The 16,074-nt window shown below is 43.2% G+C and overlaps 1 protein-coding gene across 1 annotated transcript in view; it reads right to left on the bottom strand.

Moving 5' to 3' along the window:
- The window catches only part of ATP6V0D1 (ATPase H+ transporting V0 subunit d1), a 66,461-nt gene extending 53,846 nt beyond the window's left edge, over positions 1 to 12,615 (bottom strand). The window contains exon 1 of the mRNA XM_075281815.1: positions 12,338 to 12,615. Coding sequence (XP_075137916.1) covers positions 12,338 to 12,467 — 130 coding nt within the window. The 5' untranslated portion in view covers positions 12,468 to 12,615. The remainder of the gene's footprint in view (positions 1 to 12,337) is intronic.
- Positions 12,616 to 16,074: the final 3,459 nt, after the last annotated feature.

Here is a 16,074-nt window from a genome sequence, read left to right as displayed (position 1 = left end):
AGATCGATATGGCAGGACAGTGATGGAGGGCAAATAAATTCAATCCGTATAGACAGAACGCTCATTTGGCCCCATTCACATACATGTATGATTCAGTCAAGCTCACAAGGGTCCTCACAAGCGGAGCTTTACTCCATGACACCTTGGAGACTGACCAGATGTTCGCCTTGCAGAGATGCATAAAGACTAATAAAAACTACTACATGGTCAAAGTCTATGGTACTGTAGTGAGTGGGAAAACTTCGACCTTGCCACCAGCAGTGGCACTAATCCAAAATCTGGATTGGAACATGTAGATCTGGAGATAAATGGAATGATGCAAAAATAGCCATGGGTTTGGGCATATTTATGACAAAATCACTGATGCACTAAAATATATGTAGGCTCTCGAGACACAGAGACAGGCCCAGACTGACTGACTGTCATATAAATTAGATGATAAAGCAGAAAAACATTAAAGTGCCTAAAAGATGGCTGACGTGATTCAGGATAACCTTATGCCTTAGTCATAACTATTGACATCACAATGGCTATGACTAAGGGATAAGATTATCCTGAAATGTGTCAACAATCTTTTAGGCACTTTAATGTTTTTCTGACTTTTTTCACTCTTTGTATGTGGAGTTTGTATTTTTAAAATCATGGATTAAAAGCTATATTTTATTCAAGTCTGGACGGGAAAACAGTCTTCTATTCGGTGATTTACTACATAATTAAAATTCTAGACAGTTAAAAGTTAAAACATTTTTTTGCAAATATAAACAATTAGGCGTGCAGGAACTTCCTATGGTCTGAAACCCAACCATGATTTCCTAATTGTGGTCAGGTTATCTTCATGTAGTGTCCATGCCTCTTCCTTATTCCCGACAGAGAAAGTCCCAGATCACAGAAGGTTCCTGCATTCATGGTCATATCCATTGGCAACTGATCAAGACAAAACATTGTCTACACTAAGGTGGTTAGAAAAAAATCTTTAAGACTCCTGAATTTTTCACTTTTTAAGATTTTTAAAAACATTTAACTTTAATTCTAAATCTAAATTTGTGGGAAAAACCCTTGCCATCCTAAGTTATGTCACCCATTCGTTTCCTAATATGAACCCTTGCTCCATGTGTAGAGATCACCGGGGGTTCTACAAACCACAGATTGTAAATGTTATGGAAAGGCTTGAGAAGTCACCAACCCGCAAGAGTGTTTGAAATATAAACATTACAGCAGACTGATACATCTACGCCCATGTTTAGTAAATATGTAGCCAAAAATAATGAGAGAACATCATGACCCAGAAATACAACAATCTCTTATAAATACATGGTGGTAACCTGATATACCCGGAGTACAAAACATTCATTTATTTGCTCTGCCCTTCGTGGAAAATGTATGGTCATGAGAGGACAAGTATGAGTGAGAGAAGCGACAATACACATGGCTGCTGTATCTAATAGTACATCTAGTTCACAGAGCCTATGGCTGTCTGCCCTGATCATGAACATCTTGCCCACTTTCAAAATGGAGACACAGCACCTGGAGTAACAAGCAGTGAAGTAAAGTACTCTGCTGCCACCTAGTGTCCCAATAGGGATATAGCAAAAGTTGTCAAGAAATCCTTTCTAGGAAGAATTTATGTACAGTTCTGCCATCTAGTGTAGGTTTCAGTTACATGCTCCAAGGTAGGAATGGCTTCTATACAATGACGCTTGCCTTAGCTCTATTTTATGTGTTATTTGAAATATTAGCAGCACGATAATGCTTCATGTATTTGTGAGCATGAGACGGAATTTCCTTCCCTGTCTTTGACAAAACAGAGACTCCTCAGTCTGGAAACTCATAAGGAAAGATGATACTGAGACTATGACACACTTCTAATGTAAGAGGAGTTGCGGGGTGCCCAATATTTTTAGGTCATTCAACTAGTGGAGTTCATGAGAACAGGGCGATCTGAAAAACTGCGACTAGGAACCCAACCACGCTAAGGGAGCGTTCACACTACCGTCAGTGTCCGACAGGTGGTGTCCGCTCCTAGTGTCCGTTCAAAATCTTGCACGGACATTAGCAGCGGACACTAGATGTCCGACTTTTCAAGCGGACAGCAAAACCTGACGTAGGTTTTTTCTGTCCGCTTGAAAAGTCGGACATCTTTAGGAACGGACACTTAAGGACAGGCACGGAGTGTAAAAGAACGCACCAGATCGCCATTTAAATGAACGAAAAATGTCACGGACACAGCTAGTGTCCGCTGCTAATGTCTGTGCAAGATTTTTAACGGACATTAGCAGCGGACACTAGCTGTCGGACACAAACGGTAGTGTGAACGCCCCCTAAGTAGCATTGAGACCCGTTCAGACGGCGGAAAACCGTTTTCCGTTGTGCGAGTTCTCCGCGCGACTAGCCACAACAGGATGCGGCATCCCGCTCCTGATTATGCCCAAATGAATGGGCCTAATCGGGAGTGAGTCTCGAGCCAGCCGTGGCAAGTTAGGCAAGTCACTTCTTTTTCCCACTAGCTGAAAAAAAAAAAAAAAAAAAAAAAGTGAGCAAATTTTTGCAGGCAGATTTTGAGGTGTATTCCGTATCAAAATCCGCCTACAAAAAAGCTCAGTGTCAACATGCCCTTAAAATTGGGTCACTCTCTTTTCTAGTGCTGTAATGATTTGCAGAGACACCACCACCCACTTTTCTTGTCACTTTAGACTAGAAACACACTAGGGAAATTTGTAAAAGGGAGTCTATCATTGGCTATACCATTTTTTTAAAATAAGCATATACTTCCATAGCTTTCTATTCTAGACATACCTTTCATCCACTCATTGATCTTCCCAGACGTTTTTTAATTACCGTATATACTAGAGTATAAGCCGACCCGAATATAAGACGACCCCCCCTAATTTTACCACAAAAAAAACTGGGAAAACTTATTGACTCAAGTATAAGCCGGGGGGGGTAATTTTTCAAAAATTAAAATGGTCGGAGATTTTGGGTGCAGTAGATGCTGGAGAAGGGGAGGGATATATATATCCGTGACTGAAGAATATATTCACCAGAATATAAAAAAAAAAAATTTTTTGCTCGGAAAACCGTTGAAGGTGGTGTCTCCCTATCATTGCTTACTTAGAGTATTAATAAAGGGAACAGCCTGTTTTCTACTAAAAAAGTGTGATAGGTTAATAAAGTATATTACAAAAATGTTCACAACACCCCAACCTGACATAAGAGCAAAAAATTAAAAAAAATTAAAAATGTATTAACTTCACATTTTTACAATCAGAGAAGCAGCAGCTATTAACAGATACTTATAAAGTCCTCTTTAAAGGTTACCTGTATTATTTGTCTTTTCAGGATAAGGTGCCATATGTGTACATGAGAAGTAACACTATTTCTGTTCGTCATATGACATATGTACTTCAGTAGTTCCCCCTCTGCATACTATAGATGTAAGTTATAGACTTTGCTCTGATAGATGAGTGATAGAAGTTGTTTTAGCACAGGGAGGGGAAGCATGGAAAAGCCGAAAGAGGCCATTCTCTCAGATAAGATAGATATACCGTACTATTTTTTTAAGCAAAATGTGTTGGCCAGTGTAAAGACAGCACAAACAGGTAAGATGGTCCATAGTGCTCCCTCTTCTAAAACTTGGGCGCTCAATGGTAAAACAGCAAAAAAAAAAAAAAAACAATAATTGCGTGATAAATATTTATCAACTTTCTCTTTTAACCGGTTAAGGACCAAGCCCAGAAGTGCGTTAAGGACCGGGCCTCTTTTTTCAAAACTGACATGTGTCACTTTAAATAGCAATAACTTTGAGTCGCTTTAATTTACACAAGTGATTTTGAGACTGTTTTTTCGTAACACATTATACTTCATGTTAGTGGTAAACACTAATCAATATGTTTGTATTTATTTATAAAAAAAAAAACTAGGAAATTTGATGGAAATTTGGAAAAAATTGCAATTTTCAAAATGTGAAATTCTCTACTTTTCAGGCAGATAGTCATACCATCCAAATAAATGAATAAATATTATCTACCATATCTCTGCTTTATATCGGCATCATCTTTTGATTGTCTTTTACCGTATATACTCGAGTATAAGCTGACCCGAATATAAGCCGACCCCCCTAATTTTACCACAAAAAACTGGGAAAACTTATTGACTCGAGTATAAGCCTAGGGGGGGAAATGCAGCAGCTACTGGAAAATTTCAAAAATTAAAATGGCCAGAGTTTTTGGGTGCAGTAGATGCTGGGAAAGGGGAGGGTGTGTTTTGGTTGTCTGTCTGCCCCTTCCCTGAGCTTGAGGACTGGGTTTTTTCTTCCGCCCACTTGGAATTCAGTCTGGCTGAATATAGGGGATCTGCAGTGCTCCTATTAACCCCTTCCTGACAGAACAGGAGCACTGCAGATCCCCTATATTCAGTATACCGGGCACTTTCAGACACAGGGATACCTAATGTGTATGTGTTTCACAGTCATTTTCTACTTTTGTATGTATTCTAGGAAAAGGAGTGTTTTAGAACTTTTATGTTTTTAAAATCTTTTTTTTTTTCTTTTGCACTATTTTATGGGAGATTCTATACATTAATATTGTGGCTGATCATAGACCCTCCCTCCAAAAAAAAAAAAAAATAATAATTTTTTTTTTTTTTTTTTTTTGCTGACTCGAGTATAAGCCGAGGGGGGCTTTTTCAGCACAAAAACTGGGCTGAAAAATTCGGCTTATACTCGAGTATATACGGTAATTTATTTTGGACGTTACAAGGCTTACAAGTGTAACAGCGATTTTCCAGATTTACAAGAAAATTCCCCAAACTAATTTTTTAGGGACCACTTCAGTTCTGAAAGGAATTATAAAGGCCTATATAATAGAAACACCCCCAAATCACCCCATTTTCAAAACTACACCCCTCAAATTATTCAAAAGAGCATTTGGGATGTTTGTTAACCCTTTAAGCATTTCATAAGAATAAAAATAATATGGAGGTGAAATTTAGACATTTCATTTTTTTTCACTAATACATTCATTTAGACCTAAACTTAACACATTCACAAAGGGTTAAAGGAGAAAATGCATCTCAGATTTTGTTATGCAATTTCTCCCTAACACAGAAATACCCCACATGTGGGCGTAAACTGATTTTTGGGTACACGGCAGTGCATGGAAGGGAAGGAGCGACACTGGGTGTGTGAACAGCAGATTTTACTGGAATAATTTTCAGGCACCATGCCTCATTTGCAGAGCCCCTAGAGTACCAAAACAATGGAAACCCCCCAAAAGTGACCCCATTTTAGAATCTACACCCCTCACAGAATTCATCAAGGGGTATAGTCAGCATTTAGACCCTACAGTTGTTTCACAGATTTCACTAACATTGGAATGTGTAAAAGAAAAATTACTAAAAAGTCACTTTATCCCCAAAGTTTTCATTTTCCCAAGGGGATAAGCCTGCTCGTGTCCTGCAAGCTGCAGAGGAAGTGAGTCTGCTCGCTCACTTCCTCCATCGCCTGGCAGGATCACCAGGTATGTGGGGGCTCCGGTAGTCTGGGGTCACTGGCCAGACCCCAGACTACCTTTTACTGACATCGGCACCCCCCGATCTCGCCGCGGGGGGTTCCGATCGGGTTAACTTGTTGGCGGATCCCTTTCGATCACGCCGTGATGTTTCACGGCGCGATTGAAAGGGTTAAAACGTCCAGTCGGACTCAGTTCCGACTGGACGTTATTGAGGAAGGGGTTAGGTGTTAGTAACACCTAACCCCTGCCCCCCCCCCCCCCGCCAAGAAGGTACCTAAAGACAGGACATATTTTGACAATAGTCCGGTCTTTAGGTACCTAGACCGCAGGCCGTAAATTTACGTACGGCGGTCCTTATGTGGTTAATCTAGGTGTATTTAGCATAGCCGTAAGTAAAATAAACATTTTCTTTTATTTTTTTTAAATCACTTGCGCACCTTTTGTTAGCATGGAGCTCTTTCTCTCTATGGGAAGTCTGAATCGATGACATGGTGCCACAAAGGTAACACATTGTCACAAGGTTCTGCAATAGTAACATGTTGCCACAAGGTGGCAGCAGTACATCACTCTCACCATTAGAACTGTCATGATGTTGGGGCATGCGACCTGATGTTAGGAGAATACCAAAAAAAAAATCTCTTTAAAGAGGAGCTTTCACCATATCTGGGCACATGCAGTGTTATATACTGCCGGAAAGCTGACAGTGCGCTGAGTTCAGCGCACTGTCGGCTTTCCCGATCTGTGCCCGGTGTGAAGAGCTTACGGCCCGGTACCGTAGCTCTTCTATGGTCAGAAGAGCGTTTCTGACCATTAGCCAGAGACGTCCTTCTGCCTCGCGGCGCCTATCGCGCTGTGCTGTGGAGCCGGGAGGAACGCCCCCTCCCTCTGCTCACAGTGCTCGTCCATAGACGAGTATTATCAGGAGGGGAGGGGGCGTTCCTCCCGGCTCTCACAGCACAGCGTGATAGGCGCCGCGAGGCAGAAGGACGTCTCTGGCTAATGGTCAGAAACGCTCTTCTGACTATAGAAGAGCTACGGTACCAGACCGTAAGCTCTTCACACCGGGCACAGATCGGGAAAGCCGACAGTGTGCTGAATTCAGCGCACTGTCAGCTTTCCGGCAGTATATAACACTGCATGTGCCCAGATATGGTGAAAGCTCCTCTTTAAGGCTTAGGACCCGCTATGCAGAAATGCAGCTTCTTTTATTGCAGATTTTGTTGCGTTTTTTTTTTTTTATTGGCCAAACCTAAGAGTGGCTGCAAGAGCAATGGAAAATATATAGGAAGTTCTTATACTTCTACCATCTGCCCAACCCCCTCCTGACTTTGGCCCATTAAACCGCAACAAAATCTGCAACAAAAAAAAGCTGCTTTTACGCAACCTAGGCCTTTAGCCTAAAAGTTTAGCACAACTTTACATACGCAGACAGCAACAGTATCAGTAATTTATCTTCTGAATAATCTAATTTTCTGTCAACATTTGTAACATTAAAAAATATCGAAATGTATTTTATAACAAATCTTGGCTTCTTTTAGTGAAATCTTGTGTTTAAATCCACTTTATATTCATTTTTTGGTAGCTGAATTCTGTACACTGCTTTGAACTGGAGCACAGTTAACATTTGGGATTGAGAGAAACTCCATATATAATAATAATCTATATATAATCCCATCTCTGTTTTCATCTGGGGAAATCTATAAAACTGCAATCTTGGTGTCATATGGTTATGCTACAGCTCAGTCCTATTGAAATGAATGGCACTGAACTGCAGCATATCCACATGATGGGGACACATGATGTCACTTCCTGAACAGTGGAGCTCTTGGTACAAGAAAGACTACTCATCTCTTAGCTTTACTTTGCAGGTCTGCGCCGCCATTTTCAAATTCTTCATCTTTTATTCTTTATGCTAATTATGCTCTGAGCACAGCGACATCATCGCTTCCAGCACCGCCTCTGTCCTCTCTTCCTGTCTCGTCTCCTCCACTTCACTGTGTCGGCCATTTTATTGTGGTCTCTTACATGAGCAGTATGCTCGTGTAGTTCTATGGAGTACAGAGCATACTCAGTAGAGACCACCACAAAATGGCCGACTGAACATGTGCAGTCAGCTCTGTGCAAACCCCAAGTGCATGCAGAGGATTTCGATTCCAAAAAGGCACTCGGCATCTGCTGATGCATACCTCCCAACTTTTGAAGAACCAAAAGAGGGACAAAATGTGCGGCACGCATAGCGCGCCACTGCAAATTTAGCTCCACCCACTTTTATGTTGACTCCGCCCATTCTCATTAATTTTCCATGTGCCCCCACACAGTATAATTCTCCTACAGTCACCCGAAAATTATATGTCCCCCCTCTATCTCTCCCCCAGTTTCATATACACCCTTCATCTGCCCCCCGTTTCATGTCCCCTGCATCTCTGTCCCAGATTCATGTCCCCCATCTCTGCCCCCAGATTCATGTCCCTCCATCTCTGCCCCAGTTTCATGTCCCCCCATCTTTGCCCCCCAGATTCCTCCAAATGCAGATCTGAGTCAAAATCGGGACATACCTCCCTCCAACCGGGACCGTGGGACACGTCACCGAAATTGTGAATGTCCCGCGGAAATCGGGACGGTTGGGAGGTATGATGATGCAGTGTAGAGGAGGATACAAGACAGGAAGAGAGGACAGAGGCGGCACTTGAAGCGATGATAACGCTGTGCTCGGAGCATACTCAGCATAAAGAATAAAAGATGAACAATCTGAAAACGGCGACGCGAACCTGCAAAATAAAGGTAAGAGATGAATAGTTTTTTGGGGTTTTTTTCATGTAGATTGTGAGCTTCATCTAGGGATCACAATGTACATTTTTATTATTATTCTCCTATCAGTATGTCTTTGTAGAATGGGAGGAAATACTTGCAAATACGGGGAGAACATACAAACTCCACTGAGCCACCATGTTGCCTAATGGTCTTTATAAAGGCTATTCCTAGGTTTTCGTTTAAGATTTTTTTTTTTTTATGATAGAATCCCTTTAAAGGAAACATGGCATTCCGATAGATTCAACTAGCTATTATAAAAAAACAGCGCCAAAAATATGTTACAGTTTGAATAATATCCAAGAAAGAATACTGCAGGTTATGATTCTACTATATTCATGAGCTCGGAGCCACCTCACTAATAACTGAAGACCTGCACACGCAGATACATTAGTGTCTTCCATCATTGGTGAGTGGAGACACCATCAGCATGAGGAAAGATTGTGGATTAGTCTCCAAGGTGAATATGACAAGTTATAACAGAATATGCAGGAAATTCTAACATAATATAATCCTAATGTACAACTTCCAACTTGACTGTAAGGATGGTGAAGCAGCTTCCCCAAATGTGCAGAGCATCTCTCCTTATGGCATGTCAAGATGATCAAGAATTAAAATGCTTTAGTATGATGTTATAGTTCACCACCTGGTATGAGAGCAATCCTTGTATAAAAAAGATGGAAATAGCAAATACAGACATAGGGCTGGGCGATTGTGAACTTAAAGGGGTTGTCCCAACACAAAGATCCTATCTATACTGCTTGTTAATGTGGATGTAAGACTTTTCCTAAATACAATGCTTCAGCAAAATTGCTTTGTTTGTCCACTATATTACTTTATTCAATTCATTGTTGACACAGCCCTGACTTATCTGCTCATGAGTCAAGTGATGTATCTGCTGCTCTCAGGGCGGAGGGGCTAAGTGCAGGGAGCGAGCCTGTGTTTCTAGCTATTCTTGTGTCTGCACCACGTGACCTAGCTTCCTGCTCTCAGATAGGGGAGAAGAGCTGCTTTCATTTCTGAACGTCTTCTGTTCTCCCAGTTATCAGGCTAGCTAATTCAATTGTGTTCATTATGGCAGAGACAGGCAGTCTCTGTATGTAACACAGAATGGAGTTGCTGCTGCCTGTACTTCATAGTCCAATATGGGTGGGCGGAGTTGCACGCTAATTTGGGGGTGGGGCTAAACAGCAGGTTGCATGTGAAACCCCGTCCACCAAATGATGCAAGAAACCAGGAAGAAAGAAGATTTTACAGCAGTGAAGACTGGTAAGTATGCGACGTGGGAATACCCCTTTAATTGTGATTACTCGGTCATTTTATCTCAATTATGATTAATGCCAATTATTTGGGCCACAGCCCTTTAAAAAGGTTGGCTGATCCTTGTGAGATTCATCTTGCGCGGTTCGTCCGGTGGTTTCGTTCGGGCCAAAAATGAAATTGCTATTATTATACTCTGGGGACTGCTCAACATTAGATCAAATATAAAAAAATGGTGTTACTTATCTCCTTCTGGTCCTCTTCACCTCCTCCTGTGAATAGGCCTTAGTGGTCTCGTGGAGTCAGTGGTCCCTGCCGTTACTCAGGACCACAGAAGAGGAGGAAGACCATTGCCAGGGCCCAGAAGAGTTGAGTAACCCTGTTTCTGATGTTTACTCACCTCCCCTGGGCACCTGCTTATTATACTCTGGGGTCTGAGGAGTCCCCGCAGTGTAAAGGCAACTCTGGTTCAGAAATTTTTGGTCTAAATGAAATTGAAGACAAAGCTTATGAATACAGTAAAAAACCAAAACGAAATGGCCAATGTGAAAAAAATTACACCAGTTATCCTGATTGATGGAAAGCTGGGTCATTTTTCAGTTACGTGCCTGGGCCTATATGGACGTATAGATTGCACAGCCCAGATTAAAGCACACTTCCTCACACCATAGTGTAAAGCCTGGAGCTACACGAAATAACAGGAATGCGGGTCATGTGACTATCAGCAAGCAATAGTGAAAGAAGCGATGAGAAGTGCCATTGTATTAGACAAATATATACGCTCTTTATAACATGTATACTGCTGCAGAACATGAACATTACAGACGGAAGTGGCACAGCACCCATAAACACTCAAATATTTTTTTGTTTTTTTCCCATTCTCTGCTTTAGTCTATACACTGCTTCTCAATGGCGTATGGGTCTGTACAGGCTCTTCTATAATGTGGGGAAACAAAAATCTGTTAAAACCATTTTAACGCTAGAGTGTTGAGCGGCTGCAAGCTGCACCCTGTGTATGCAAGTACAGAACAGCTGTACTTGTAGGAGAGGGTGCAGCTTGTAGGAGCTGGAGGTTTGCAAATGTGGCTCTGTAAAGGTATATTATGAGACAGATCCTGGTTTATAGCCCAAATGATAACTTTTCCATACACTATTGTGTATCAACAGTAGCGATCTATCTCCCTATGTAGTATGAACACGTTTTGGCAGACACCGTCTTTGAAAGCCCGCTCAATCACAGTAGTCACTAAGTGTTACAGGTAAAACTGATGCTTTACCTACAGCATCTTATGGTACCATGGGGGATCAAATATATCACCGGCCATGGTGGCTCCTGTACATTAAAAGGGTATCAACCCCTTCAGACTGTAGATGCCAAATAGCTGATTTTGCAGTGAACAGTCAGACATTGCATTACAATGGAGATGTAACATTACGTGGTGGCCATTTAGATTACAGGTCTAGTCCAACAAAAAGAAAAGCTGCTGTTAGGGCTTATTCAGATGTCAGTTTTTTATGGACAAGATTTTTCTGTAGTCACCATAGAAAATAGTAATCCACTTATATCAGTTGTCCAGGATCTGGAGGCTGTGGGGGAAAAAAAAAATCCATTATCCCCCGATACTGTCCAGTCTTGCGCTGCCTTGTGGCTTGTTCCAGTGGTTGTCCAAACCGAATGTGAGCAGACTCAAGAAAGGAACTGGGAGTGTCACTTCCTAGGTCCTTTCCAGAGGCCACTGAGGCTGCAGAAGACACCGCCTCACCGTGACATCCCGTCTCTTTTTCCTTAGGCCACTAATTGGCCTCAGCGGTCACGTGTAGCAGGGTCTTCTGCCGGAAGGAAACAGCAGAGCAACAAAACTGCACTGCAAGTCCACCTCTGGCCTAATTTAAAACATTTTCTATTCTGGACAACCCCTTTAAGCAACTTGCAAAAAAAACAGCATTCACATATAAATGTGGCATAACAATTGTCTTTTTTGGCTCAAAAAACTGCTTCAGACACAGCATGCGGTTTTCCAATGTAAAGGAGGAAGTGATACATGGCTTCGGCACTACCACTGTTGTGAAATTACAGCTCCCAGAACGCACACTTGTCCGACTGTTCTCAAAACTCCCAAAGAAGTGAAAGGTGCATGCTGGGAACTGTAGTTTCACAATATCTGGTATGCCAAAGGTTGCTGATCTATGTAAATGCCTCACTTACCAGAGTCTGCTGCTTTTTCCACTAGTAGATCTAAAGGGTTATCATGTCAAGGTATCAGGACATCAAAAGTGCCCCTAATGAATGGCCCATGGCTCTCCTGCCTTATAGCTCAGGGATTTCCAGGTCCTATATCTCTGACGTCAATTTCTCCATTGACTACAAGAGCTTTCATGCCGATAAATGAAGTCAATGGAGAGATTGACAGTATAGTTTGCAGGTATGGAAATGATGAGCCATGATCAAGAATATGCAGGGCTCTGATAGAGTCACAAGTCCCAACGCCCAGGACAGAATCAATTTCGCCTTCCAACATTTCTATGAACTGTCAATGGATTAGGGCAGCCAATGTTCGGTGATGTCTATAGCAGATGGACTGCCAATGACAAACATGGTGGAGGAAGTGCAGAGATCAGGAGATGTGGTCACCTGACAGATCCTGATCTATTGCACTGCAGATGACAGCTGGATCACCCTGGCACTGTATAATGGAGGAGAGGTCACCCCTGACTGCTGCACATACACAGGACAAGCTAATCCTCTAGCGCTGATCACTCACCCTCCAGGGTCTCACACTGCACCAGGTTCAAGTAGTCTCCCTGTGTCAGGATCCCGGCCTTAAACCCGCGGACCAGCCCTTCCAAGTAACCGTTGTCTACGTTGAAGTAAAGCTCAGAAAAGGACGTCATGATAATGGTGATGGCGGCGAAGAGGGAGAGATCGGTCTCCGTTCAGAAGGAGAAGGATGGCTTACGTCACCGCAGCGGCTACCTAGACCCGAAGAGACGGGTGGGATCACGTGAGCGCAGCACCACCTGTCACATGACCGACCTGTCGTCATGTACACGGAAGAGAAGTCACGAAGAACCTATCAGCTTCCTCCCTGTGGTATGACGTAATGAGAACGAACCTATCAGCGTTGTTAACTAGAACGAGGCTTGAATTACAGGCGAAAAGGATGACTGTGTCGAAAGGGATTGTGGGTAACAAGATAAAGGAATCATAGGGAGTAGGGAAGTGATAGCGGATAGTTCCCGGCCCCATGAAGAGTGTCCTGCGGAGGTGGCTTGTGGCGCTGTGTACCTCACAGGACATGGCACAGCTGCTGCTGGAGAGAGCTGGCTCCTGTTCTGTGTGCCCTAGCCAGCTATAGCCAGTGCTCTACACACTATACAATAAATGTGTCGTAACAAAGGGCCTTGAGACGTATATGAGCCATAGTCATAACCAATAAAAGTGTATAGTCTCAGGCTTCAAAGTAGATTTCATTAGGGAGCCACAGATGTAATGGTGACTGCCATGAGACACTTTGTTACCTCAATTTTACAAAACACAAAAGGTTGGTAGCAAAAGGCAAGGGCAGTGAAGGAGAACTCCGCATCTCCACCCTGTTCTGGACTGGCTTGGGTTTTTTGCTATTGTGCAGAGAAGGGTTTTTGTAGAACATTTTTGTAGTGTACTTTTAGCAGAAAACAAGGGTTAAAGTTTTTCCTAGCGACGCTCTAACTTAGCGTTGCTGTATTCATAATGTATGGCCATTGTACAGATATAGCAAAACGGGGGTGGGGCGTCACTTCACATAGCTGTATCTCCAGTTTTTATACTACGTAAGAAAGTGCTTCTTGTGTTTCTGTTATAACTAGAATTATATTGGTCAGTAAACTCGGCCCTAATTAATAGCCAATTAAAATTCATTAGAGAGGCTCAAAGGGTACTATTCCGTTATCGGGCCAGCAGCAGCGCATTTCAGCACCAGCTTTCGGGACAGCAGTTCAGTTCAGCAGCGGGAATTACAATGACATCCGAGGACTGCTGGCCCGATGCTTGTGCCCAGTAGCCAGTACATCAATGACCCCCCCTCCATCTCCTCCTCCTTCCAGTGCTGCCCCCCAGCTCTCCTTACATCTACCCCGTACCCTCTCCCCGCCACATGACTAAGCCGATGCTGGCCCGATGATAGAGGCCGTGCTTGTGTGTAGTAGGCAGTACATCGATCGATGCCCTCATCCTCCTCTTCCTTCCAGTGCTGCCCCCCAGCTCTTCTTACATCTGCCCCGTACCCTCTCCCTGTAATAGGCCTCACCGTAAATCTTGAGCAATGAATGCTACTAGATAGCCGCCGGACGCTGCAGAAAGTTTGTCCCTCCGGCTCGCTGTAGCTCACCGTTCCTATAGTCGGCGTGTTTCTTGTCAGGGCCTGGATTGAGCCCCGGTGTCTTTCCTTTCGGTCTCGGTACTAGCGCTGAGGTGAGGCCTAGTCGTGTGGCGGGGAGAGGGTACGGGGAAGATGTAAGGAGAGCTGGGGGGCAGCACTGGCAGGAGGAGAAGGATGGGGGAGGGGGGTCATCGATGTACTGGTTACTGGGCACAAGCATCGGGCCAGCAGTCCTCGGATGTCATTGTAATTCCCGCTGCTGACCTGCTGTCCCGAAAGCTGCTGCTGAACTGCGCTGCTGCTGGCCCGATAACGGAATAGTACCGCTCAAAGTGTCCAGCAGACAAACCCATTTGGTTCTCATAAAGGGCAGGGATGTAGACATACGACATGGGGTGGTGGAAGGATAGCCACACACGTTTTCTAAAGTTGATAAAACAGGTGTTTTTAAATGATTATACATTTGGTGAAATTTAAAGGGATTTTCCAGCTTCCAAAAATGATCTGCAAATACAGCCACAGCAGTGCTAAATACTCGCTGTTCCCTTGTGCACCCTTTGATTTGCGCAAACATGAAATGTCACAGAGAGTGGCATCAGGCAAGGATTAGAGAATTTTATGAGCTGTAAGAACTGTAATTTTAGGTCTAGTTCCCTCTTAAAAATTACACCATTCCTTAAAGGCCCATTTTTTAGATAATAGTTCACAATTGCCTATAATTGCCCAAAATTCTTCTCAGCAGGTGAGAATTTACAAGTAAAGAGGGCACAAGGATGTAAATTAGTCATGGAGATGGTACCTTGGGATAATACTGATTTAGTCCTACTTCTGAAACTTCAACCTCAACAACAAAGGGACATGAGAAGTCAGGTTGAAACACAACTGGAGTTCCCATAAAACTATGCTTAAGAGACTGAAAAGATGAAATAGCATCTGGGTGCCAATGCAATAAGTCAGCCCCCTTTCTAGTGAGGCAAAAAACAAACAACACCGAGCCGATCCTCGTGTATTACCACTGGAAGAAAATGTGGTTTAAATGTAGAGACAAGTGCTTGCTCACCTGGGTGGGTTGTGAGGAAGTCACAACAACCCAAATAACCTTGAGAGCAAGCAAGTCCAGGGTATGTAGAATAAGGTGGAGGGCAGCAGCTGCAGGACCGTTACACGAACGGGAACGTACAATGAAAAAGAGAGCCCCAATACTATAATACATTTTCTTTTTAGTGAGCCAGAAAACACATAGTTCCAAAGTAGTAACACTATTCCCAGCATAGGCAATAGTCTATTGATAAACACTTCACACCAGATATATATTAGACGGCTAGCACCTTGTGCCTAGAAAGGAACAGGGCTCCATAGCTAGATCATAATCAATAAAACAACATGAATAAAACAACATGAAATCTTTGTCTTACCTGGCCTGGATGGCTCCAAACATGTATCTCCAGGCTAAAGGTCAGCTATTTAACACACACTGGTGGAGAAAGGGGGCGGGAGAACACTTCCCACACTTAACTAGTGTCAGGCTTGCACATGCCGGCCTAGCCCGGCGTCTGGATAATTTCAGTGCGCAAGCGCCAATCTCGGCAGCCGACCAGCGTGACGGGGCAGCAGTATAGAGCCGGCAGAAGAAAGGATGGGAGACAGGTGAATCAGGTGACAGTGGAAAACTTCATATCTTTGGGCCACGCTGGATGTTACGGCATTGTATACTAATATCCCGCATGAAAAGAGCATACAAGCCATAGATGTTAGCTTGGCCAGTAATACCGCTTTACCGTCGAAACAACGACAATTCATTGTCCAGGGAGTCCGTTTTATCTTGGAAAACAACGCCTTTGAATTTGAAGACAAAATTTATTTACAAAAACGGGGGACCGCCATGGGGTCACGTTTTGCGCCGAGTTACGCAAACCTGTATGTAGGGTTATTTGAAGAAGAACATATTTACAGCTCGTCAATAAAGAAAAATATGCAATTGTGTCAGCTCACTCACTCACGTGTCCCCGATATGTAGTCAGTTGCAAAGTCCACTGAAAATTATCCCACGTTGTAATCCTCTAGGCTTTATGTGATTGCTCGGAAGTCAGCCTCTCAGCTCGAGGTAAGTACAAAAGCCCAACGATGAATCCAGCAAACAC

Source organism: Leptodactylus fuscus, chromosome 7, assembly GCF_031893055.1.
Source record: "Leptodactylus fuscus isolate aLepFus1 chromosome 7, aLepFus1.hap2, whole genome shotgun sequence".
NCBI classification, from domain to species: Eukaryota; Metazoa; Chordata; class Amphibia; order Anura; family Leptodactylidae; genus Leptodactylus; species Leptodactylus fuscus.
Note: the sequence above shows the minus strand (reverse complement) of the source record. Positions and strands in the feature narration are given on the sequence as shown.